Source organism: Dicentrarchus labrax, unplaced genomic scaffold (assembly GCF_905237075.1).
Source record: "Dicentrarchus labrax unplaced genomic scaffold, dlabrax2021, whole genome shotgun sequence".
NCBI classification, from domain to species: Eukaryota; Metazoa; Chordata; class Actinopteri; family Moronidae; genus Dicentrarchus; species Dicentrarchus labrax.
In genome coordinates, this window is record NW_026136705.1 from 9,381,445 (window position 1) to 9,408,482 (window position 27,038).

The window sequence follows — 27,038 nt, forward strand, 5'->3', positions numbered from 1 at the left end:
TATTTAATGTCTCTTTAAATGTCCACAGTCCATCTGTCTCTATCTTAGAGATAAAACAATGTTAAACAATAAAATCTACATACAACAATTTTAACACTTATTAACCTAGATTTGAGCAATCTTAACCTCACAAAATAATACTTGGGGACTGATTGATTTTGTTATTAATTACTTATCTATTTCAACCCTTTAAACTTATAATCAATATAAAACACAGATATAATGTAAGAAAACAAATTAAATTCAGATTTTCTCAGGAAGAAGACACTGAAGACTGTACTTACTTCACTCTGCCTTGCACTACCTTTATATCTGTTTAAGGTAATACAGAGGCAGAGTGCTGTATTTGCATTATGGGGGCCATAGGTCAAATAATTGGTTTTGTTTTTTAATGTTATGAAAATAACAAATACAGAATACATATTTAATAAGCACATAACCACTGTTCTACCTGTAATGCATTTGGCTGGACAGTCAAAATATTTGTTTGTGTAGTTACTGCGGTTTGTCAGTAAGAATCAATCCTTCCTTCACAACAGCACAACTAACTAAACACAAATGACTTAACCTATAATTAATTTGAACTGCCAAGCTCTCAAGGAATTATGATAAAATGATTAGGAAATAACCAGACCTGTAAGACAAAATGTACTGTGTTTACTGTATACTGTTGGCTAGTTGAATGTATAACAATTCATTACCTTGTCATCATAAATTTTGTTTGGAAAATCTTGATTAAGTAGTATATTTGAATGTTTCCCTCTGAATTGGAGTGGAGCAGAAGTAGGAATTGACATGAAATGGACAAGGTTTTGTAGGTTATTTGTAAAATGTAATCCAATAAAAAAAATATAGTCAGTAACCTAATCCAAGTCTCACACTATTAAAGTAACATATCTTGCTTACTTTCCATTACTTTTGGATTACCTCAACGCAAAATATGAAAAGAAAAACAAGAGAACAGAGTGACCTTAGAAAAGAAAATGGAAACAGAAAAATTAAAACATATCCAGCTTTAAAAATGTGTCAATTTACTAAATGTAACTATAAACTGATTACATCTTTTTTCTGTAAATGTAATGGATTACAGTTACCTTTTTTGTCGTATCCAGATTGCATAATTTATTTGCATGTAATCCGTTACTCCCCAAGCCTGGAAATGGAAATACTCAAGTAAAGTACAAGTACCTCAGCTTTGTTCCTGAGTAAATGTACTTTGTTACACTGAAATGCTAAAATACATTAATGAAACCGACTGACAAGCAAAAGTCAGGAGGTGACTGAGATTTTATAACAATCCGTAGCCAGCACAATGACGCTGCTCATATTGCAGTCCATTACACCGTCCAGCTGGTGGGAGGAAGGTCCCGGGCTGCTCTATAAAAACACAATAAGGATGTTTAATTAGTAATGACCTGTGTGAGTAAAAGCCTTTGGAGATCCCTGTATATCCTGCTCTCTCTCTCACACACACACAACACACACACACACACACACACACACACACACACACACACACACACACACAGAGCATGAAACATGATGAATGACTGTGTCTCAGAGTAGCCCTGACCTGGTTGAACACAGAGAGACAGATGTGAGGCAGAGGGGGGAGGAAAGAGGAAGGACGGTGGAGACACAGATCATGTTGCAGCCATTACGAGGGATGTGGCTGAGGCTGCTTTCCGGTATTTAGACGTACGGAGTGGGAAAACTCATTTCACCTCTAGTGCACCCCCAATCCTCAGTGCCTGATTTATGGATTCAGGAATCACTCCCTGGACAGTTGCTTTGTGTATTTAAAATTCGGGGATTGTTAGTAGTTGTGGCAACTGTGTGTGTGTTTACAGCAAAACACAGCACCAAATCACTCATTAAAAGAAGTAGAGGAAATCTGAAGCTGAAGCCCAGAAACGTGCATCACAGAATCTGAATACAGAAATTGTTTTACATCAGAGATAAAGACTCATTTCATCCGATTTCATGCTTTTAAACTGAAATTATTTCCCCGCTCTTTCTCTCCCTTTTGATGGCTGTTGCTCTCTTTCCCTTCTTCACTCTCTCAATCTATCATCCCCTCCATCCCTAGCTGCAATGGGCTGTTGCCATAGAGACAGGTTGCCAGGTCTCAGACAGTGAGGCTGAATGGGTTAATTAGGAGGCGGAGCATGTGCAGCCCTCCAGATGGTAGTAAGCCCTCCTTTACCACAGGTCTCCAGGGACCTCCTCTCAAAGAGAAAGCCTCTCCTGTTTAGTATTCAGCCCATCGCCGTCGATCCAGGAGCTGCATTTATGACCCTGTAGTCAACAATGTGGGATTATGGGAAATGAGGGGGAAAGATCCTCCTCTTCAGCTCTGCTCGACTGAGAAAGGCTTACTCGAGATCTTTTTCTTAACCCCTGATCTGATTAAAGGACGAACATGGTCCATCCAATCCAAAAAAAGATGAAACATTTTCTTTTGTTGTCCTCTAAACTGTAAACATGTCATCTCTATGCATGCAGGAAGCCATCTTGCCTTGTTTTTATAGATTGAAGAACTGTGTCAGCAGCGCCCCCAAGTGTCTGCATTCAAACAGGACGTGTTTATTGTCACCCCACTTACAGCACTAACAGTTTGTTCAAGGGACAGCAGAATAAATATTTCAGATGTGTAACAAACAGTACAAATACAAAGAGTGCAATTGTAGAAAAATAGCAGCTAAAAGAAAATAAAGTGATAACTGTGCCTGACCAGTATTGCAGATTCTGTATTTTAAGCACATTTGACTACATGAACATGATTACTTCCACAAAGCAATACAAGCAAGTTTAGTGCAAACTCATTACATTGCAATATTTTTACATAAACCATGTAAATATTCAGAATTTAGTTTGTGTATTAACTGACAAAATGTAGCTTAACATTTTTAAGACAGTTTCAAATGTTTAACAAGTCATACATATTCAGGCTTTAATGTTAAATATTCATTAAATATTCATAGTCACTTTATTTGACATTCCAGTGTACAACTACTCTATAATTTTAACATCTTAAATATACATCAAGGGGGCAGGTGAAATATAAATATAATCGTATACATTCATTGTTTAATGTGCAACGGTTTGCAGTTTGGTTTGGTAAGAATTTATATGTGAATGGTGCAACAGTGCCACTCAGTGGCAGCTGTGCTGTAATAGAGTATCAAATGTATCTACTGCTGCAAGAATGTTGATCTTTTCCAATTCTGTGACTTTGTTTGTGTGTGCTGCTGCAACCCTAGGTGTTAAAGACAAGGTAGGTGAAGTTCTCCTGCTTAGGTTTGACGCTGAAGTTGTAGTGTCCAATGCGGTTCCTTTGGTAGTAGAACAGGCAGATGAAACCGACGATGAAGAAGAGCGATAGGCCAACTCCGAGACAGGAGAATCCAACTATATGAAGAGTGTTCATTCCATCCTCAAAGGACTCTGCAAGAATATGTTCCAGGGTAAATCATTAAAATCAGTTATTGTTTTTCCTTTTTTTTAATACATTTTTTAAGTTTCAAGTCTGTTTGTCCAATGTCCTGACATTAAAGGTCTAGTGTGTAACATTTGGAGGATCTATTGGCATAAATGGAATATAATATCCATAGGTTCATCAGTATATAAAGACTTGAATATAGGAATCATTGGGTTTTTGTTACTTTAGAATGAGCCATTTTTATCTACTCATGCCACGGGTCACGCTTCCATGGTGCCCACCATGTTGAACCACCATGTTTCTACAGTAGCCCAGAACAGACAAACCAAACGCTGGCTGTAGATAGGACCTTTTGCAGCCGCCGTAGTTTCTCCTATACACTTCATAGCCCGTTCTCATTACCAGGTCGTCAAAAACAGATGCGAGTGGTATTCAGTTATTTGCAATCTTCAACTCCACCGCTAGATGCGACAAAATCCTACACATTGGTCGTTTAGGTTTATATGGAAAATAAGCATGGCAACTTCTCATTTTGTTATCTTTGACATTAATGCTTCACAATAAAAAACATTTACACACACAGTGAGGAAAAAAGGAAGGGAAAAAAAGGAAAAGGATTTATCTGAAAAGGACATTGAATAATGAAAACCAAATGGTAAAGAGATGATTTAAACTGACTAATACTGTGACTTTTATAAGTACTAGCTCTTATAACCTTGCATTCAGCACACTTACAAAAAGCTGAATAAATAATTCACTTCAAGTAAAGATATATATTTGTTCAGGGCTTTTTCCATCAAGCTACTTAAACTTGCCTCTCCACCACACTGATAAAAGAGACAGCCATAATTCAACATCTAGATGGCCTGTTCACATTTTAAAATGAAGAGACTCTCAAGTTTATAATGGATACTAAAGACCTCTATAGCTGTTCTACTTTTAAAACTGGCCAGCTCGTCAGTAGCAGAGTGGAACAAAGACACTTCAGCTGGAATTAAATACCATTTTTGAGTCAAATTTAGGCGCAGCTGAACCACCCATATTGTTATTCTGCTTGAAAGTACTCACCATAAGGCTCACCAACATCGAACCTCAGCAGAGGTCCAGAAGAACCGAAAGCTGTTCCTATTGTGTTTGAAGACCGAGCTGTTCTTTGTAGACAGTCCTGCAAGAAAACACACGCAAAGTTCTTTAACACTCGAACAACTAGATGCTTCAGTCAGAGTGGGGGAATTATATTCATCCACTCTATAGGAGCCTCAAGGTGGTATTCTATTGTTTCGAATAGGATGCACTCACAGGCACACAGCTATCTGATCCAATCTGTGCACAGATCTGGACCTGGCAGTGCAGATAGATCACATTCAGTTTGACGAAGGAGAATATCTGTACGGACACACGAGACGCGCTGAAGTTCCCGTTCATCAACACTTTGGTGTATGGGTTCTGGGAACAGCTGCGAGGGCAGAACAAAAAGGATCTGATGAGAAACTGAAACAGCAATTTCTTCTTTTGGTCTTTGCCTGCATCTGATATCTAATAATCATTAGATAATCATTATCTTGATATTACGGTTTAATGTGATTGTATTTCCTTATCTATATTATCATCACTACTTTGTTGCTGCTGTTTACATTCCCCCAGATTGTTTCCTTGGTGTATACATATATGTATATGAATAACTGTCTTTTATTTATCTTTTATGTTATTCTGTGAATTACATTATCGTTTTCTATGTGTGTAGCATAAAGGAACTTTCATTTCGTCATACAGCCTTGTGTAAAATGATGAATATATTTCTTTGATTCCTTGATTCTTCACAAAAATACCTATTGTCTTTTCAAGATAATCATCTCCTTATCACAAGAAAAAATTTTACATTCTTGAAATGAAATATCAATATTTGAATGTTAGAAATCAGAACCCCATAATTATGTTCATCAAGTGAAGATTGATGGTAACAGTCATGTATACAATAATGAGGAATAGCTATAATTAAAGTGAGAGACAATGTATCAGTTATAGTAGCTAGCTGAAATACTAATAGTAATAGAAACAGTCGGTAGAAGCAGACCTGTTGTCCAGGAAGACGTAGCTGGAGATGTCTACAGGGTTTTGGGTGGGAGTGGCCCAGCATTTGTTGATAACTACTTTAATCTGCTCTGAGGAGGTGTTGAGGCTGACTTCCAACACCACAGCCTCCTCAGGGGACAAGCTGTAGTTGTGGGGTAGAGGCATTGTACCATTCATCAGCTGCACTGTCACCTGGAACGACCCAGAGCCCATGATGATATCTTGAATCATGTCAAACCTGGAGACGGGCGACAGGAAAATATTAAGCTATAAACACAACAAGAACACACTGCAAAAGAATAAAAATAACATGTTATATCTCGATTGTTTAATCTGTACAAAAAGTGTAAAAATGACAATTAGTTACTGGTTACTCAGTGACCTTTAGAGGTGCTGATAGACAGATTATGTTATCTTTGGACAGAGCCAGGCTAGCTGTTTACCTCCTTCCCAATCTGTATGCTAAACTAAACTAACCATCCTGCGGCTCCAATTACACATCAACCATACAGATTAAATGGGCGGAATCAATCTTTTCGTCTAACTCTTGGCAAGAAAGCAATTAGGCACATATCCGTTACATAATAGACTGTAGATCTGCAGTGTAGCTGCTCTTTTAAACATCCCTTGTTTATTCCATGTTTTGACAAAGTTCTACATCTACGTCGTACCCCATGGAGCTGAAGTCAGCGGAGATAAGCATGCTCTTCAGGTAGGTACACATGATGGGAACCTCCAGACGTACTCTGGGTACCTCCACTGTTCCGCTGGGTGAGTTGTATGCATCCATGGTGTTGAACAGGGTTACAGATACCATGTAGTAAGTGTCATTCTAAAACACCAGGTGACGCGAGCAGTTTGTGTTATTTTCATAGTTAAGGTTCAATAAAAGCATAAGAAAATGCCAAAGTTTCTCAAATGCAAGACTTTGTCAGATGAAAAAAAAAAACTCACATGCACAATCGTAGTGGCACACTCATTCCAGGCCACGGTCAGCTGGGCATGGGTGGCATTGCCTCCGTTGACGCCACATCCCATCTGGCCCATATACAGGGCGCTCTCCCTGATATTGGTGCTCAGAAGAAAATCCCTGGCAACTGTTACAGTGATGGCAGCAACCCTGCACTGGACTGAGATGGCCCCTGGCATAAAGCCATTGGTGGCAGTTTTTGGGGCAGTAGCCTTGGTGGTCAGAGCTGTAATGGTGGTAGTGAGACTGCTAGCGATAGTTGTGGGGTTAGAAGTCATGGATGTCATTGCAGTAGTGGTGGTTGTTGGGGCTGTTGTGGTGGTTGGGGTAGTAGTGGTGGTTGTTGGGGCAGTAGTGGTGGTTGTTGGGGCAGTAGTGGTTGTTGGGGCAGTAGTGGTGGTTGTTGGGGCTGTAGTGGTTGTTGGGGCTGTAGTGGTTGTTGGGGCAGTAGTGGTGGTTGTTGGGGCAGTAGTGGTGGTTGTTGGGGCAGTAGTGGTTGCTGGGGTAGTAGTGGTGGTTATTGGGGCTATAGTGGTTGTTGGGGTAGTAGTGGTGGTTGTTGGGGCAGTAGTGGTTGCTGGGGTAGTAGTGGTGGTTATTGGGGCTATAGTGGTTGTTGGGGTAGTAGTGGTGGTTGTTGGGGCTGTAGTGGTTGTTGGGGTAGTAGTGGTGGTTGTTGGGTCAGTAGTAGTGATTGCAGGGGCAGTAACGGTTGTTATTTGGCCAGTAGTTGTGGTTGTTTGGGCAGTAGTAGTGGTTGTCGGGGCAGATGTGGTGGTTGTCGGGGCAGCAGTTGTGGTTGTCAGGGCAGCAGTGGTGGTTGTCGGGGCAGATGTGGTGGTTGTTGGGGCAGCAATTGTGGTTGTCGGGGCAGCAGTTGTGGTTGTCAGGGCAGCAGTGGTGGTTGTCGGGGCAGTAGTTGTAGTTGTCGGGACAGTGGTGGTGGTTGTCGGGGCAGCAGTGGTGGTTGTCGGGGCAGATGTGGTGGTTGTCGGGGCAGTAGTAGTGGTTGTCGGGGCAGCAGTTGTGGTTGTTGGGGCAGCAGTTGTGGTTGTCGGGGCAGCAGTGGAGGTTGACGGGGCAGTAGCAGTTGTTGGAGTGGTGGTCACCACTGGGAGAGCTGAAACCAGATAGGTAGATGTGAATGTAGTTGTTGATATAATAATAATCCCTGGAGTAGCTGTTACAGTAATTAATGCTGGATCATTGGTTGGGGGTGTTTGAGAAAAAGGGGTAGCGCTAACTGTAGAAAATATTGTGGGTCAGTGGTGGTGTCATATTTTGTTATTTATATTATTTAGTGCATTTAATCTAATGCACTAAATAGATTTTAAAAAAATAACAATAACTGTTTGTGCCAATCTATCTATTTAATGTCTGCCATTACCACTCCCTGATGATACCCGTGATACCATACCTTGACAGGCTCGTCCAGCCCTTTCTGGGTTGTTGTCTATAAATCCGTCCAGGCAAACACATGTGTAGGAGGCCCAGGTGTTTGTACATGTAGCCCACTGGGAACAGTCATTTTCCCCTGAAGCACATTCATTAGAATCTACAAAAAGCAAAACATTTGTCTCAATAAGTAAAAAAAAAAGTCAAAATAGAGGCAGAAGAGGTTGAGATAGCTTGTCTTTTAGGCCTATACAATTCCCACAATGCAATTCCTTGCCTGATAAATGCTGACTGTACATCTTTCTGGTAATAATTTGAATAATATGATAATCTGAACCCAAGCTGACGATGCCAGTTCTATTCTCAAAAAACACTGTTCACTAATCTAAACTAATCTTGTTGTGTAAAATCTAATTTGCCTTTTGCTGAAAGTTACATTTTAAGACAATTCTTTCAAGCATGTCCGACCTAAGAGTTTTACACCTACCAGCCCTGGTTTCATTAAACATATTGTTAGAACAGAGATTAGAAAGAGACTTACCAATTATGCTTGTGTTGTTTCCATCCACAGTGTATTTGGTGCTGTTCATCAGGGAGTTCAGCAGAGCTGTAGACACATTGCTGATGTCTTGGTTTTGATTGGGTGTGAAGATGACGGTAAAGTTTACCACCACACTCCCTGGGGAGAAGTTTCTAATTTCAATTCTCACCTGGCCGGAATCAACCAAGGCCTTCATCTCTGGAGACAGAGACTTGTAGATCTGTTGGTGACAAAAGGAAACAGCCCCACAGCCAGAATAATGATGGATGAGTGAATAAAACAATAAAACTTGTTATTTCAGCGTTGTCATTCAGGGAAATGGACATGCTTACAGTGTGTGGAATACTATTCAAAGATTATATTCTGTTACTGAATAATCCTTGTGACACACGTACTGTACCTCCTGTGTAATACTCTCAGTGAGGTTTTTGTAGGCCTGGCTGCTGGTGTTGTACAGATCGGCAGTGAACTGGATGTTGGTAAGTCGTGCTGTGGTGTCAAGACTCTGAGCATCTACAAAGAAAGACACACACTTGGTACAATAAACACATTTCCTATAATTAAATGGTAGCCCTCTTACCAGCCCATGTCTTCACCCCATCCGTTCTTCATCATACATTAAGGGCAATTTTATCGCTTTACTTACTACTTGTTAGTATTCAGTAGTTGCATCTTATTTTCAAAAATCTGGGTAAGTCACTTCCTGCTCCTGTAGTTCAGGAAAATACATTTCCCATGTTTTTTCTTTTGCTGATCTGATAGTGGGAGTAATCAAATTTTGCCATTTTGTTTTCCAAACTGATATTTAAATGGTAGTGATAGCAACAATATAACATAATCATTAAAACTGAAATTGTATATCATGTTACAACTCATTATGGGTAAAAGTAACAATTCACTGTAAGTTATGCACTCACTAGTGTGTAGTGTTTGTCTTTATGTCAACATGATGAGAAAAGATCCAAAAATCAAAGGCTCTGGAACAAGCAACTTCCTTTTGGTGCACACTTCTTACCAGTCCGTACTGATGTATGGAGGGCGATTCCTTGGCTTCCACAGACACAAGGTGTGACAGAAACATTGTAGAGCACCCCAGGCTGCAGACCCCTCACCTCCATCATTGACTGACTGGTTTCCCTATTATGAATGACCTCTGACCTCCTTGTTACAACAACCCGGTAAGTCTGGTTGGTCTTCAACTGGCTGAACCAGTAGACACGGAAGGAGGATCCAGTGACGTTAGCCAGCCTCAAGCTGGTGATGCTGGGCAGAGCTGGAAGGTGGTGGTGGGTAGTGGAGGAGGGAAAGGTACAGTGAACAAGGTTATCATTCATTCATAGTGGTTAAAGGAAGAGTTTCACATTTAGTGGGATATTCCCCTTATTTGATCACTCCCATGTCCTTACGTAAATATAAGGCTATAGCTAGCAGCCAGTTAGTTTAATTTAGCACAATGACTGGAAACGGGAAACAGCGAGCCTGACTCTGTCCAAAAGTACCTGAATGCACCTCCCAGCACCTCTAAAGCTCAGTAATTAACATTTGATATCTTGTTTGCTTAATCCTAGCCCCACTCGGGACAGTCTCATATACTGTGTGTTTCAGAGATGTTGGTAGGAAAATGTTGTTACCTTTGGACAGAAAGCCAATCTAGTTTCCAATCTTTGTGCTAAGCTAACCGGCTAATATACTTAAAGGTCCAGTGTATGTACTGGCAGAAATATAATATAATATTCATAAGTATGTTTTCATTAGTGGATAATCACCTGAATATAGATTGTGTTTTTATTACCTTAGAATGAGAGGCTTTTATCTACAGACACCATGGGTCGCCTTCCATGGAGTCCACCATGTTTCTACAGTAACCCAGAAGGGACAAACCAAACATTGGCTGCAGCTAGGGCCTTTTGCAGCCACCATAGTTTCTCCTATACACTTCACAGCCCATTCTCATTCCCAGGTCGTCAAATATAGACGCCAGCAGTGTTCAGTTGGTTGCAGTCTGCAACTTCACCGCAAAATGTCACTAAATCCTACAAACTGGTCCTTTAATATTTACCTTACAGTTATGAGAGTGGTATAAATCATCAATCTCGTTTAACTCTCTGCAAGAGAGCAAATAACTGTATTCCCTAAAATTCCAGACAACTGCATCAGCTGGAGGATGAATTTAATCAAAAGATGTAAAGTAATGACTTTAACCACATTTAACTAAATGTCTAGAGAGCTCATCAGCACCTTTGAAATGAAACACTTTTGATAAAATGTAATATTTTCACTCAAAAGCACCCACTTCCTTGGCTTGTAAATTAAGATTTTAAGCAGCCTTGAGATAAAAATAAAATATTTCTTACAGCATGTGGTTGTTGGCAGAGGTGACTCTACAGTTGAGTCCATGCTGGTGTAAGGTGCAGAACTCGTCCACTGCGGAGCATGTGATGAATTATAAGGGACAGAGCCTGTATTTGTCAGAGCGGTAGTCATGCTTGTCTCAGTGGAGTTAAGGAGACCCGTGGTGACGTTGCTTTGAGGGTGCTGTGGGGTGTTTGAAGCTGGGGTGTAGGTCGTGTTTATGGGTGGAATGTAGGTAAGCCCAGGCTCTGTGGTGGTCGGCACACTGATGTCAGCTGGGAAGAAAGAATACAAGTTGATGTTAAAATCAAAGCCTCTGATGCAAGATGTTAATTTGTTGTAAGACTTGGGTAGGTCTGGCCAGCTGCATTATATTGTTAACCAAGTGACTATGAAGCAGAAACTAAGCTGCTTGTCTACACTGGCTGACGTTATATAGAAGGAGTCAGTTTTTAGCATCACTGTGTTTAAAAAAAAGATAAATAAATAAATGTCACACAGCCTCCAGGTTAGATTTGCAGTGATGACAGAACGTTGTCACATGTAACCACAGTTTCCTGGTTCAAGCAGCTTCGATTGGCTTGAGGAACTACTTTGGCACATGTTGCGGCCTCCCACTGTGCACTTTCATTTTAAGGCGGTGGTTTGTTCCTTTTGTTTGTGCCAAAGACACGGCTTACACTATCAGACTTGCCCTACTAAAATGTTTCTGTCTTTGATGAAACATTTCTTGTGATTTTTACACGACTGTTAGAGCAGGTGATGAATATTTCCCTGCTGTGTTTTAAAGTGGTTCCTGATTTTCACCTTTCAGCAAGATAATGAGAATCTGAGGGTGTTTCCCTTTGATGTGACCCTGATAAGAATCAGCATTTATCAGGAAACGTGATATTACAACTCACTCTTTCTCTCTCTATCTTCGGCTCTGGTCTTCTCTGTTAGCAGCTGGAATCCCCCCCTGTGCCACTCAGCTTACTATTCACCCTTTGACATGTTTGTTTGATAAGTACAAAAAATACCAAAGAGACATGTATCCCTCACTTATGAAGAATTATTGAATTGTGCAAATATCTTTGCCTGTTGTACACTGAATAAACATCTTGCAACATATGGAAAGATATACACATTTTTACACATCACATTGTCTTCCCTTTTTTGACTTTCAGTCTTTTCTTGCCTCTTAGGCAACATGCAAGCTGCCATTTTGATGTTGGTAGTCAGTTTGTTATGCAGACACTACTGAGGGCTGAAAACCCCCCCTAAAAGATCATTTAGATGATTTTATTTACAGATAAATTTAATAAAGACACTAAACTAACCATTAATCAAAGACAATGCAGTAAAAGACAGTGCTCTTTGTAGTAAGGATGGAAATATACCATTATTTATTGATTTTATAGGTTCATTGTTGACACTGGAAATTGTAGTTAGATTTTTTTTATTCACAAACACATGCCATTACTCAGGACAAACAAGACAATACAACACACAGAAAAGAAATGCCTTTACACCAACCCAAAATCAGGCCCAACAACCTAAACAATCAACAAAACATCAAAGAATAGTCAAATAATAAATAATACATAAATAAATAATACATAATAATACGGAAATAAATAATACATAATAATACATAAATAAATAACACATAATAATAATGATAACAATAATAATAATAATAATAATAAGAGTTATTTGGCTTTTTGTATACTAACATTACAATGGAAAACATGATTACCAGTTTAATCTAGAATTTATTATTTGCTAGATAATATAAATTAAGAAAAAAATATCTATATTTTTGTTTATACTTATTGTTTGTCTGTCTGTTTTTGTTTGTATTGTTGTTATGGTTTGTTTTTGAAGAACCTTTGACTGTTGATTGTTCCTTCACCACATGGTAAAACAGTAAATGTATATATTTCCACATGCACACACACACACACACACACACACACACACACAGTCTAACCTGTACAATAGGCTCCAGGGTTGCTGGGCTCAACATCAGTATATCCTTGTTGGCAGGCACAGTGGTAGGACCCCACCGTGTTGTTACAGTGTGCCTGAAGAGAACACTGACGGAGAGCAGACTGTGCACACTCATCTACATCTGTAATTAAACACAGGCATATGAAGGGGTTGCACTGGACACATTACATTGCACATGCATGCTGCTGAATTAGGATTATGCATGCAACAGGAGTAATAATAACAATTTTATTTAAAACAAAATGAGTGAACAATAAAAAAATTAAATAAAATACACACACAACATCATTTATAGGGAAAGACATTTAGTTTATGAAATTGTGGTTCCGCATTTGTTTTAGAAGAGTAAATGTTTCAGGTAAGAATGCTGTTCTGTTGTTTTAAATACGTCTTCAGTTGTCTTCTTTCTACCGGTATCTTTAATTTAAATAATGCATAGGTGGTGGTACATTATCACGCTGGCATTAAGTGTAGAGAAGGAAATCAATTATCTGTAAAAGAACATTTTAATGTGTGTTTGAGTGTGTGGCGAGCTTGTTACTGTCTTAAATGCAAAACAAGTATGACTGATTCATGTCCATGTACGGGGGGTGGGGGTGGGGGGGTTGCTGTGTTTGAGCACGTGTGTGTATGCACTCGCTCTGGTGTTATTTTCCGCTATTGCAGGAAACATCCCACAGATGACTGTCACTCAAATAGAAGTGGTGGGAGAAGGAAACTGTGGTGCGGTTGAGTCATTTTTTCCTGAACACTGTGTTCTCTGCAACATGAATCACTCTCAAAACTCTACAAGAATGTCATTTCTCTAAAGAACACAAAAAAAAAGCCCCATGTACTGAGAGATGAGCGCTGCTGTACAGAACAACCACGTCTCCTCACCTTCCACGGTTACAGATGACACCTCCTGTATGTGTTTGAGGAGAAGATGCAGCTTTGATGTGACATTGTGCAGAGAAAGAGTAGAGTTGCAGTCGATCAGAAGTGACGTGGCAGTTCTGTAGGGATGCACAGGCCATGAGCTGAGGTAATAAACTGAAACTTCAGACTCCAGAGCTCCAGTCACCTATTAGAGATAGAGACACAAACAAATAATGGGTGTCAAACCTGCCTTGGCGTATCTATCTTCTATGTTTTAATCATCAAAATTTTCCAATGAACAGAATTATCAGAGCAAGTATTGGTAGCTGGCAAGTGGTCTTGGCAGCACAGTCATATTATATAAGCAGCAGAGGTCTTAATAGCTGTAGTAAGAGCAGTATTAGTGTTAGCAGTAGTATTACCATTGCTTGTAGCAATCTTGTGTGATTCAGAAGTCCTCTGTCCTTGGACATCAGTGGTTCGTAGTCTGCCTTCACTGTCACCGTTGCATTGAAACGGTATCCTCCATTCTCAAAATAATATGATGAGCCTGAAAGTTAAGTTGAAAGGGTCAGTTCACCCAAATCACAAAGAAAACCTGCACCCAGTGGGGTCTAAGGGGCTGTACGAAAATGATTGGGGTAGGGATTGCAGCTGAACCTGAACTTGGTTACGGTTTTAAAATAGCAAGCAACAGAGTTAAATAGGTACATCTTGTTTAATATAAAAAGTTATTAATAAATGTATATTCTTATAAAATGTAGTTAAGATGCATAAAAAATTATAAAATGTATATGCTTTGTAATGGCAGTTTTTAAGAACCTATACAACCCTTTGTCATTGTAAAACCATACGCAACTATTAAAGAGGCTATTATATGCATATAACCTTTCCAAGTCCAGGTAAACAGCAGGATGTTGAGACTTTACTAAGAAGCCAAGGTCATGATCATCACACCACACTATCTGTCTGTTTACTGTCCCAGAACTCAGGAATGTGTAACTGTGTTAGAGTGACGCTCCAACAGGGATAAAACCATACTGCTTCTTCCAATCTTCACCCTTTTGGACTTTCACATATGAGAGTGTGTGACGGTTGAGTCCTTTCATGGATGACTTGAATAAAACCTTACAGAAAGACAAGATCATACTTTGTATGCTTTATTAAACAAATTGCCACCACAGCTTCTTAACTGTTTATGATACAACAAGATGTACCAATTTAACACTATTGCTTGCTTTTTATATTTTATCCACATCCCAATTTTACCTTTTAAATTATGGCAATCATAGAATAGTGTGCCCCAAACATTCCACTAACAGTTATTATCATTGTGAGAGGGACTAAATGAACCGGGCACAATTCTGTGCAGTTAAAGGAAGGTTGAAGTACATATACATATGTATAAATAAAACCCTGAATCTGGGGTGAGAAAAATTTAAAAGACCATCCCCAGTTCTTCCCAAAATATAAGACTTCCTTCTCTTCGGCACAAAGAAAATACACATAACCTTTTCCTTCTGTTGCTCCTCTCTACCCACCTAATAATGATACAGTCCCTAGCATGCAGTAACGTCTGGATTGATTTCCCCTGGTTTTGACCAGTGACATTTAGAAAAATCAGTGTACAGTGAAGTTACTTTCAAGGTAAGAAACTACAAACTCTCTTACTCTCAACAGTTTTCACTGGGACTATTTCTTCAGTAGAAAATTGTTTCCAATGAAAATGGTACACATTGTGGATTATACCAAATAACTGGGACTTCTGAAGACACTTGCTGTTATAAAGTCACACCATATAACTTTTGAACAAAAAAATAACACATACCTCATGTTAGCAATAAAACGTGTCTTAATTCAATTTACTAATTTTTGCTGTTACAACCATACTAGGTCTGGTATGACCAGGAGCTTATAATGGTGGTAATGTTAGAAAACTTAAGATAGATATTGTTGTGCAACTGACATTACTGAGTCAGGTCACTAATCTGTATGACTCTTCTCTACTTCTGCTATTCTTACATTACATTTTAGCATGAGCCATTATCCTGTTACTGTCACCTGTAGCCACAGTTGCACAGCGTAGGTTACATAGGCTCACTTTAATGTGATGTTTCATTACTCTGAACATGACAAACAACATTCCCTTCACTCACAGCACTGAAACTAGAAACCAGTGGGAAAGTCTCTTTTACAGGTTTTGCGTGAAACAAGAACATATGACTTTACCCAAGAAACCATAGTTGCATACTTAATTAAAAACAATCAGGATATATACTAACTTGCAGGTTGACTGCAGACAGAGTGATCCAATTTCTGGCAGCATTTTTGCCAGCCTGGGCAGTCCATGTCCCACTCACAGTCCTCAGATCCGGGATGCAATCCATCTGCAGTTGGACAGGATCCTGGCTTGGCAGTGAACTCCCCACTCCTGTTTACAGCTTCGTTCAAAAGGAAATAACATGTTACAGGCCATATATTAGCAGCGAGATATTTGTAGCAGTGCGGTTTCTGTGCTTCCATCTGGTGTCTTGCACACAGCACCACACACCGAAAGGTCATGCGGATGACTTATCTGTCTACAGCGTGTGATGGTATATCATCAAATTCTATGAACACTTGCACAAAGACACTTGAAATCTAACAACAAACAGAACTATTTGTGCTCTTCTGTCCTCTCCTAACCCACTGATGGATAAATGATGTGCAGTACACTCACGCAGGGCACAGTAATGACCGACTTGAACGTAGCCATCGCAGCACCTGGTCACCTGCTCCATCACTGTCCTGTACTCTGTCTGATAGATCATCCTGTAAAGTGTGACTGTACATGTCTTCCAGAGCAGCCAGCCGCCACAAGGCTTCGTCGTGGTATAGGGGACCTTGTGCACCACCAGGATAGACACAATCCTTGTCTCATTGCGGATACATAGATGGTAGCCAGATGTAGACAGGCTGTTTCCTGGAACAAAATGTGTACATTTTACTGTTGGTTAAGTTCTCTTGGTAGTCTCTAGCTGCATAATGACATTAAATAGTAAAATACATCTGTTAAAAACAAATGAAAGCATGCAAAGCAAGAAGTGTAAATCTGCATCATAAATGCCATATTCTGTTGTGACAATGCTTCAGTTTCATGTTAATCCATCATCTGCGTAGAGGCCTACCTTCGTGTACAGTGTTTTCTCCTTTACAGAGAGCCAGCAGGGCCGCGGCCACCCAGATGGCGAGCATCCAAGTCATTTTTCACAGATCAAAATCTTAACCACACATTTAACGACCACATTGTACATCCATGTTTCTCGTTGAGATGTTGCTAACTGACTGTTCAGGGTGTGCTCAAAGACCAAATCCTCTGTGGCTCTGTCTTTCTCCTCCCCTCGTTTGCACCATCAGTCCCTGATGGATCACGAAATCATGGCAGGTGCTGTAAATATTAGATTTATGTAAAAATACTGAGTTAAATTTGTCAGTGTACTGACATTACAAGAATATTACAGTATTCAGACAATTTGATTCCTTGCACTGCTATGACGTAAGGCAACGTGACAAGCTTGTGAGTCAGTGTGGTAGAGAAAGGAGAAAAGCCTCTGATTCACATGATTTTCAAGAAGGAAGCTGAGGCCTCACTTTCATTTTTGTGTGATAGTTGTTGTCATTTTACCCATTCTGTGGCAGTGTCAGGGTCAGTAAACATGTTTATGATGAGAGAGATGTGGGATAGGAGTCAAAATCCCTAATGACTTGGTTTCAACACAGGTAACCATGGCAGTGCCTGCTATGCTACCTGTGTCAGCCATTAGTGTCAAGTAAGGAGGAGTAAGAAGTTCCCTGCCTTTTCCCAACGTGCCTTCATTCTCATTATATGAAGAAACAGTGAGATACTTTGGCTTTCAAAGATATGTTTTAAAAATAAAAAAAGACATTGACATTATGACATACATACACACATTCATGTTGGATGAAAGGTCCTCTGTATTCTTTTAAATAATTGCATGCAGAGTAATTGTGCTCCTTTTATAGTAATGAGGTGTGAAAATGTTCCTGATTAAACTTTCCATTAAGTGATAATGAGTGGTTACATGCTGACGCACTGGAGCATATGGATGTGAGGAGGTGCAGGGCTGCAGGCTGATGCAACTATGGTCAAATACAGGTACGCCACAAAATAAAAATCATCAGCTCAATGCAACATGCCGTCATACCATATTTAATGCACTTGATGAAAATATAGTTATTTCACAACCAGTGCCACACCTGAGTCACGAGACAGTTGCCAGGTAATGTAGCTGACAAGGCTTTCTGTAGGAGAAATAAACATAGCAACAAGTCCCAACTGGATGCCAGCAATGACACAAGCCTACAGCTACGCTATAGTGATTTCCTTTCACTCATGGGCCTAATTAGTTTCACTGGGGTTAGGGGGGGCATGCAGTTACATGCATATTCTAAATGCAGCTCACACTTTAAACCTACCATAGACAATCTCTTCTGTGGTTGGATGCATAAAATAGCCTTTAAAAACACTTTTTTATTTGCTCAAATCAAAAAGTGGCAATTTGAAATGTATACTCAAAGTGACAAATGATGTTTCTTTGCTTCAGTTACATTAAAATTAACAAAGAGATAAAGAACTAAAGTCTCCACCCTTGCAACACCTGACTAAATAGAGCTACAAACCTACTTTAAACTATACTATACTTACAATACAATTAAACTACAATTACAATATGGAGTGTAATTTCAGTTAGCAACCTTAGGTCATAATAAAAAATAAAATAAAAAAAACACTGCAAAAGACAGAAACATTGACAGCTGAAAGGAAAAATATGACCTATCCCTTTAAATTAGCCTCAGTGTCAAGTCTTCCGTTGGTCCCGCCTCCTGGTCCTTTACCAGCCTATCGGAGCGTAGTGCACGTGACGAGCGTTCTTTGCGATGACCTCATCCCTGGTGTGGGATGACGTCAAATTCAAGATGGATGGAATCACGACTAGCGCGCAGAAATCTACACAACAGTGAATAAAGTCCCGGCTGTGTGGAGGAAAGAGCGTACTGACGACGGGCAGGGTAAGTGTAGACAGACTACCAAACTTGACGGCAGACACAATGAGCAGGGAGGCGGAAACATAGTTGCTAGAGTGCTGTTGAGGAGAAGCTTTTTCCTTTTCCTTCCTGACGTAACTCGAAAGGGGGATTGGGCTGCTGTAAAACCCGACTAGCTACAACCTGTTTTGCAGACAGCAACCGCGCCGTGCCAGGCCGGGTTGGACCGCTTCAATACAAATAAAAAAAACAGCCAGCACTTCCACCGGGGGTAGCGGGTACAGTTCACTCCCCCACACTCCAACAGCTTCTCGGTGTGCACCGACTGTGTGTTTTCATTCCGGGATTACCGTGGCGGAGTCCATTGAAACGCGCTCAACTTTTCCCCTTTTGCTTTGATAGAACCGTTGAAACGTTAAATCGGAACGGTTGAAGCCTCGGGTCTTTCGCCATTTACCCACAAAAAAAGAAGAGAAACGCGTGACTAAACACTAAAGTGAAAGCGGCGCCTCGGTTGGAGAAGTTATCTGTCACGAGAGACTGAGCCACGTCTCACGGATGATCTAATGCTGAAAGCCTCGCTCGACTTCCTCATGGCAAACACACACACGGCTGGATGTTCCCTGCGGTTCTCTTTACGTGGACTACAAGTTTTGATGAAGACGCAACCGAGCGCTTCTTAGTTTTTGATGAATGAATGAAGCTTCTGCCCATGTACCTATTATAGCAAGTGTCAATAACGTCAACATAAGTAACGTGCTTTCCGGTCACAATTTTCAAAATAAACGCTTCGAGGAGCAATGTGAATTATTTTAGAGAAAACTAAGATTGTGGAAGACTTATAAATAGACCCCTTCAGATAGCTGAAAATGCAGCTGTTCTCTATTTATTAAAGGTAACTCCAATGCAACTAATAGGCCTTTTACACAATGCTATGTGTCACATAGTGATTGGCATGTACATATATGAGAATAACGTAAACAAATGAAATATATGTCTTATTACTAGATAATGTAAATACACTCAGTTTTCAGTTCATTGGCTACCTAGTTTAAACTAAGGTAGTGTCTTACAGCAGCCCTTCCTTCATGGAGGTTCTAACAGCAACACAAAATACAGTCCTCATAATGACTATACAGTAGATCCACACCTCACTAAATCAATGGCACAAAAACTGAACATTATAAACCTTTCTTTGCAGGGCTGGGTTATTAGACTTCATCAGGTCTTGCTACATGTACCTCTAAGGCCATCATTTCCACTGGGTGTGGGGAGGACCCCCCCCCCTTCATGTTTGAAAATCCTATTTTAGTCCCCCATTGCTTTTATTGTTTCAGGTTAATCTTCTTACTAAAATCTCTGTAAACCTTGTCCCCTTGATGTCTAGTAGTTACTATAGCGCAGGTAGGGGAAGAAAGGAGTGGATTACAATGTAATGTGATATTTTCATATGAGTTACCTGTCGTTATTACTACGTGCTCACAGCAATGAGCTTGGTGTGTGAGTGATGCTTTAGCAAACCTTTTTGTTTTGCGTCTCAGCCTGCATGCTGGCTGTAATATCTTATTGGTGGAGGTTGTTAGGGCTGAATGCAGCCTGCAGACACCACCACCTCTGCTCTTTTCTTTGAAAGCTAATGTTTTATTTCATAGTATAAAGTGTATGAAACATTTTTACAATGTAAGTGGAGTATCTTTAATTCTGCTGAGGCGAGCCACCACTGCCCAGTACACATTCTATAGGGGAAAGCCTTTATTTTAAAAGCAAACTTTTGAAACTTCCTGCATTAGTCTGTGTCGCTGAAGGTGACTTGACAGAGCTGTATTTTCATACATTCTGACTACCAACATGATGTAATGTCCATAATCTGTCTATGTCCTTCTGTATTAGTGTGTACTATGTTGTGGTAAATAAAAAGGTTTAACTTACAAAGGTTAACTTGCAATCAGCGGTTATTTTCATTATCGGTTAATCTGCTTGGTCTAAAAGTATCAGAAAATATTATTATAAGAAAAAATCCCAAGCTTATGTCTCCATATGCCTTTTTTCATCTGTCTAACAGTCAAAGAATCTTTGCAATTGATAAGGTGGAACTTGGTAATGTTTTGTATTTTTGCTTGAAAAATTACATAAACAATGAATCAATTATCAATATATTTAATTTTCTTCTTTTGGAACAACTAATTGTTAAATCGACTTAATTTTGCAGCTAAAAGTGACAGTAATGATACTGTAACTGTACATTATCATAAAGATTATTGCTGCACCTTAAAGCTGTTGTTTCCGCATATTTCACAAATGTATTAAGAAAGATTCTTAATCTAACACTGCCAAGCAATGTCTAGACTGAAGGAATATAAAACTGAAAAGATCCATCCAATGCCAGTTAATTTAAAGGCTTCTAGCGGCCTCCAGGTGGCAGTTGATATCTTATATTATTATATTATTTATTGTAAGAACTGGAATAATTAAAAAGTCAATTTATTGCTTAAATGGAAAAAAGTTATAGTTTAGTTTATTACAAGAATTCTCATAAATTGTCAAAACATGCAAAACTGCAGTAGAATTAAAGATGTTCAGAGTGAAAACGACAAGACTTGTGGTGGAATGGTATTAACTGTTTAGAGGCTAAAAATGTGTATTGATTTTGTTTTAGACACTGATCTTTGTTTGATGTTATATTTTACCAATCATTAAACCAATCCCTCATATTTTCAGGTTAGCATAACTGATATAGGTCTTGTTTGGCTGGATTAACTATAATAAAAGGCTACATCATATACTGGGATAACATAATTATATTCTGTTCAGAGTCCATTATTTATGACACTGATGGTATCGTGGCATAATAAATAACAAGGCCAATAGACACAGGCATACATTAATAAGAGTACAATAGGGCAGGAACCTGAGCTGTGGTTGGCTGTTATTGTATGTGTGCCTGTTCATGCACGTCTCTATGACTAATTTTGCGCACTCTTAGTGATAACCTTTTGTATTTACATTCCTGCATTAAAATGTAATCCTCTTGTCTTTCAGCCATGGAGAGCCTAGTGCATTACAGCAATCCCCCCCATGCCCTCTCAGTGTTAGGGGTTCTGAATGAGCAGCGCCTGAGGGGGCAGATGTGTGATGTTGTCCTGGTTGTGGCGGACCAGAGGTACCAGGCTCACAAGAGTGTTCTGGCTGCCAGCAGTGAGTATTTCCAGTCCCTATTCACACGGACGGACGCAGAGTCACTGAGAGTTGTAAACCTGGACTTTTGTGAGCCTGACGCCTTCGAGATAGTTCTGAATTACATTTACTCCTCCTCACTTTTTGTTGACAAAGGGAGCCTGGCAGCAATTCAAGAGCTGGGCTACAGCCTTGGCATCCCTTTCCTCACCAACATTGTGTCGACAAGGCCACATGCATCCTACTGTGTGTCTAGAAAAAGGCTTTCGTTCTCAGAAGGGGACGAGAACGACATCCAGACAAGGAGCGTCATTGTGTGTCGGGTCCGGAATGACACAACCCATCCTCCACGCTCAAATTATCCGAGAAAAACATCAGAGAGATCCTCATCTCCCCGCTCTACTCGAGAGTCAGCTCAGCCTCCATCAGAACGCAACTCATATGAATCAGTCAGAAACTCTGAATCCAACAGCAGGAAATCATCTGAGCAGAGTGAAGTTGCTGAAAGGAAGTCCACCTACCCATACACCTCCATATTAAAAGGGAATTCGTCACACATCACATCTGTTAGGCCCCAGCTAACATCATCAGTGTCTTTCAGTGATGCTGAAGTGCAGCACATCAGGCTGCAGTCAGGCATTGATCAGGACACTAAAGAGGACAATGAGGAGCAGGAGCCCCACTATCACACCAAAGTGCCCTTTCAGGGTCAGGCCAGGGAGCCAAGCCAGACCATCGACAGGAGCGGGCCGCTCATAAAAAGCCTACTTCGAAGATCCCTATCCATGGACAGCCCCGTTCCAGTCTTCTCACCCACACTGGAGCTCAAGGAACTACAAAATCGTGAGCAGTCAGTTGTTAAAATAGTATCAAAAGCCTCCGGGCCAGAAACATCTGCTCATAATGGCAATTCAAAAAGAACATCTCCCCTGGTTCTCAGGTCAAAGTACCCCAGCAGGTATGATGAAGAAACTCAGGTAGAAAGAGAAGTCAGCGTGAAAGCTGAGCCCAGCAGTCCACTCGCTGACCCCATGGACATTATTCGAATAACAGTTGGAGATTCATTGCCAGTCAATCTTAAAGATTTGCAAACAAATTATGATCAAGGTTCCAGGCCAGACTTCAATTCTTTTGGGAAAAGAAAGGACAGGCCAGACAACAGAAGGTACCCATTCAAGAAGAGCAAAATATTTAAAGAACATACCCTCTCACTTGATGAGAACATGTCAAAAACAGTACCTCAGAGTGCCAGCAGCGACTCAAATGAGAACAGTGAGGAGCCGCCCCAGAACAAGATTTTCAAATGCTGGAACTGTTTAAAGGTTTTCAGATCCAGTGCTGGACTACATCGCCATGTAAATATGTATCACAATCCCGAAAAGCCGTATGCTTGTGACATCTGCCACAAGCGCTTCCATACCAACTTCAAAGTGTGGACTCACTGCCAAACTCAGCATGGTGTAGTACAAAACCCAGCCTCATCATCCAGCTCCTCTGTACTGGATGAGAAATTTCAAAAGAAGTTGATAGATATTGTGCGAGAGAGGGAAATAAAGAAAGCCTTGCTTTGGAAGTTAAAGAGGAATAAACAGGGCTTGCAATCTCCTACACTCACCAAAAAGAGATCAAGGCCGAGCTTCATATGTCCTTACTGTGGGAAAGTATTTGTGTTTCAGTCTCAGTACAGACAGCATTTAAGGACACATCCTGCTGAAAAATCTGAGCAGGAGACAGCGAACGAGAGCATCCTCTACCAGGAACAGGATGAGATCATTCAACAGAAGGACACTGATGCTGGTGTTTACTCCTGTAAACTCTGTAACATGAAGCTGTCTTCACTCTTTGAACAAGGCGACCATGAGAGGGGCTGTCGACATGCGACTGTATGCCCCTACTGCGGCCTCCGCTTCTCAAGTCCAACAGTCAAGAAAGATCACGAGGCACATTGTAAGTACAAGAAACTGACGTGCCTGGAATGCATGCGGACATTCAAGTCCTCCTTCAGCATCTGGCGCCACCAGGTGGAGGTCCACAACCAAAACATGATGACTGTTAAAGACCACCTAAAGCAACAAGAGAACAACGAAGAGGAGTCTGAAATGCTCAGAGAGGAGCATTACAGTGATGAGCCTCTAGCGACTGGGAGCTCAAGGGAAAACATAAGTTACAGTGACTCCTCAGGTCCACCCATGTATGATTCAGAAGACTCCTCATCCTATGTGCCTGAGGACCTGAGCATGGGCCACCATGGCAAGCTGGTAGTGAAGGAGGAGCCGTTAGAAGAGGCTGTGAGTGAGAGGGAAAACACAGAGACTGCCAAAACTGGGCCTGAGGAACCCGGCGTGTGGCCATGTGAGAAATGCGGAAACCTTTTCAGCTCTCGCAAAGACCTGGAGCGCCACCAGGAGCTGCTATGCCACATCAAACCGTTCATCTGTCACATCTGCAACAAAGCCTTCAGGACCAACTTCCGCCTTTGGAGCCACTTCCAGTCCCACATGTCAACTGCTAACGAACCTGGAGCCAAAGAGATCGACAGACACCCCTCACCTCTGTCTCCCTCCCCTCCCACGACCCCTCAAAACTCTGAACGTCCCTCCCTACAAGCCTCCGTGCTCAAATCCACCCAGACGGCGCCAGTCGCTGCAGCAATGGCGGAGGAGTCCAGCAGCCCGGAGCCCTGTAGCTCATCGGTAAGCAAGACGAAGAGGCCTGAACTAGAGCGGCAATCCAGCAGCCACAGCCCTCTGTCAAGGTCCAACAGCATGGAGAACCCAGGTGGCCCTCAGGAATCAGACACACTCTTTTACCATGCACCGTCTCTCTCTGCCCTGACGTTTAAGAGGCAGTACATGTGTAAACTCTGTCACAGGACCTTCAAGACAGCCTTTAGTCTCTGGAGCCATGAGCAGAGTCATAGCCACATGTAAGCATCAGACAAGTTGCAGTAGTGCTTTTCTCATGAGAGACAATACTTAATATTAGAATAAACACACCTCAGCCTACAAAAGGAAGACTTTGAATGTATAGCTTATTTGCTTGCCTCCAATGTCATATATTAAAGTGGCCATGTTCATTAGAGGAGTAAACGTGAATGTGCAATCAAGTGCTAGATTCCTCTGTGAGACGAGATGATTCTAAATGGTTTATTTTCCTTTTCAAAATGAAATTTTAAACTACTTTTAGTTGTCTGCTTGTATTTATCTATCTAGGTGTTTTGAGAAAACAAGGTACAGAGTTGCACCCCATTACTTGAGATGTACCCCTTTTGATTTGCAGGTGCAATGAGGTACAACCTATGTACATTGTTTTCCCAGAGTGTGGAAAAAGTGCTTTAAATTTCTGGAGGCTGCAGGTGAAGAAGAGTAGTGCTTTTGCTTTTGTATCAGATCTATCTCTTGATGTGAGTGACATCCCTTAAGATAATATTTGTGGCCTCAACAATGTATTCAATATGCACTTTGTTTAACAGTTGGATTCTGTTATAGGGGACATAGTACACAATGTTTGCTCGGATCCTTTGACTAACTGATGTTTTAGGCTGAGGAAGTAGAAATGATAAATAGGCCCAATAGTTTCTGTTTTGTTTCTTAGCATTCTTTTGCATTTGTTCTCATATTTGAGTTTCTTGTTGCCTTTGTTTGTGGAATGGGCTGATTTAATTAAGACCCTCAGTATAATTAGGTTATATCACATACTGTACATCAATCACACCTCAGATACATGTTGTTATAGGCATAGCATTTCAGTATGCAGGCCTTGATTAATTGCTTACAGTCTTCATTCAGTAATTTATAATTTAATTACTAGCCCAGTGAATAATTGTTATGTGTATACAAATGAACGAGACAGTGCAATCATCAGTCATAAGATTTGAAATATGTGTGGGTTTTTTCCACAGGTAGATGACTAAAACATTTCTAAATGTTGCTGTAAACACACTTTGTAAAAGATGCTCAGACCAGCTTAGTTGTAAAAATGGGGGCACTGAAAATAATGGGCTGGGTCAGTTTGATAGTATCTTAAATACTAGATGACATCATTCAAGTATTTGGCTCATTACATCAGCTGCTAGAAATCAATCTGAAATATTTATAGCAAGCAAAGCACACTGCAGCTTAGTAATGCAATTTATGGTTCTATTCAAATAATGAATATGAAACATATAAAATGAATTTGTGTATATTAGACATGGTCACAGTGTCTGAATCACTTAAGTCCACCACCCCAGTGCAACACCAGTGTTATGTAAATACTCATACTGATAGATTTTTGCATTTAAACACATTTGGTAATTAACCAAGCTTTACGATGCTTTGATGGCCTTATGCAACTTGAAAAATATTTTGTCAATATTATTTTACATAAAAGCACAAGAGAGTTTCAAATGACTTATGACTCAGGCTTTTCAAGGTGGTAAAGTCGAGAAAAGGGAGGCATGAGAAAGCAAATCTTTTATTCTATGAACGGTGAGTGTTCCTGCTTCCTAAAGATTTATTATTAAAAGACTGTGTTTTGATTGTATTCCAGTTGTTTTACAATTGTATTCTTGTACAAGTATATACTTCTGCTTTGGCTTGATGGATTAGAACTTTGTCATAAATTATTATGATCGCTACTATTTGGGAGATGTTGCATTCAAAGAGTGCTCCACACAAACTATGGGAATTTGTTTTCCACTAAATGAGCAACGCGAGCTGCATTGTGATGTTAAATTCTTTGGAGAAATTCTGTATTCATAATAGTGCTCTTAATTTCTTGTGATAAAAGCTTTCTGAAAGTTTCACAGAAATGATTAGAATTGTGTATATGGAAGTGTTTGTATCCTCGATTTTGTACCAATTTTGTTAGTAAACAAAGGTTTTATCTTTTTAGTATTCCTGTGCTCTCACTGCAATAATGAATATTTGTATCAGCATTGGTTGCATTAATTGTTGCTTTTGGAGACTTGCAGCTGTTTTGTGTTTAGGTTTTTCTACAGTTTTTGTGCTTCATTTCTGTAATAAAGAGTAACAATGGAGTATATATACAACAATGCTTGATATTTGACTTATTCAGTGTCAACTCTACCTGGCTCTGCAGCTCATTTAAATCTTAATCAAACATCATTTAACTACATTTGCAGGCTTTCCATAACCTTCAGTGAGCTTGCTGCCACTTAATGTCTTTTTTTGAAATTGACACACTGGAGTTCT

At 40.2% G+C, this 27,038-nt stretch overlaps 2 protein-coding genes across 2 annotated transcripts; one reads left to right on the forward strand and one right to left on the reverse strand.

Annotated features, from left to right (window-relative positions):
* Positions 1–2,566: 2,566 nt before the first annotated feature.
* Positions 2,567–18,582, reverse strand: umodl1 (uromodulin-like 1). Its single transcript, XM_051400366.1, has 17 exons — positions 16,791–18,582; positions 16,343–16,585; positions 15,906–16,064; positions 14,046–14,173; positions 13,645–13,828; positions 12,746–12,886; positions 10,776–11,048; positions 9,437–9,694; positions 8,822–8,934; positions 8,422–8,641; positions 7,903–8,040; positions 6,470–7,605; positions 6,187–6,347; positions 5,517–5,753; positions 4,742–4,898; positions 4,511–4,607; positions 2,567–3,447 (listed from the first exon to the last, which is right to left on the reverse strand). The coding sequence occupies exons 1-17, from the start codon at positions 16,864–16,866 to the stop codon at positions 3,260–3,262; spliced, it is 3,909 nt and encodes a 1,302-aa protein (XP_051256326.1). The 5' UTR covers positions 16,867–18,582; the 3' UTR covers positions 2,567–3,259.
* zbtb21 (zinc finger and BTB domain containing 21) lies at positions 18,576–26,878 on the forward strand. Its single transcript, XM_051400371.1, has 2 exons — positions 18,576–18,693; positions 21,709–26,878. Exon 2 carries the CDS (start codon positions 21,711–21,713, stop codon positions 24,771–24,773), a length of 3,063 nt encoding a protein of 1,020 aa, XP_051256331.1. The 5' UTR covers positions 18,576–18,693; positions 21,709–21,710; the 3' UTR covers positions 24,774–26,878.
* The last annotated feature ends 160 nt before the right edge of the window (positions 26,879–27,038 follow it).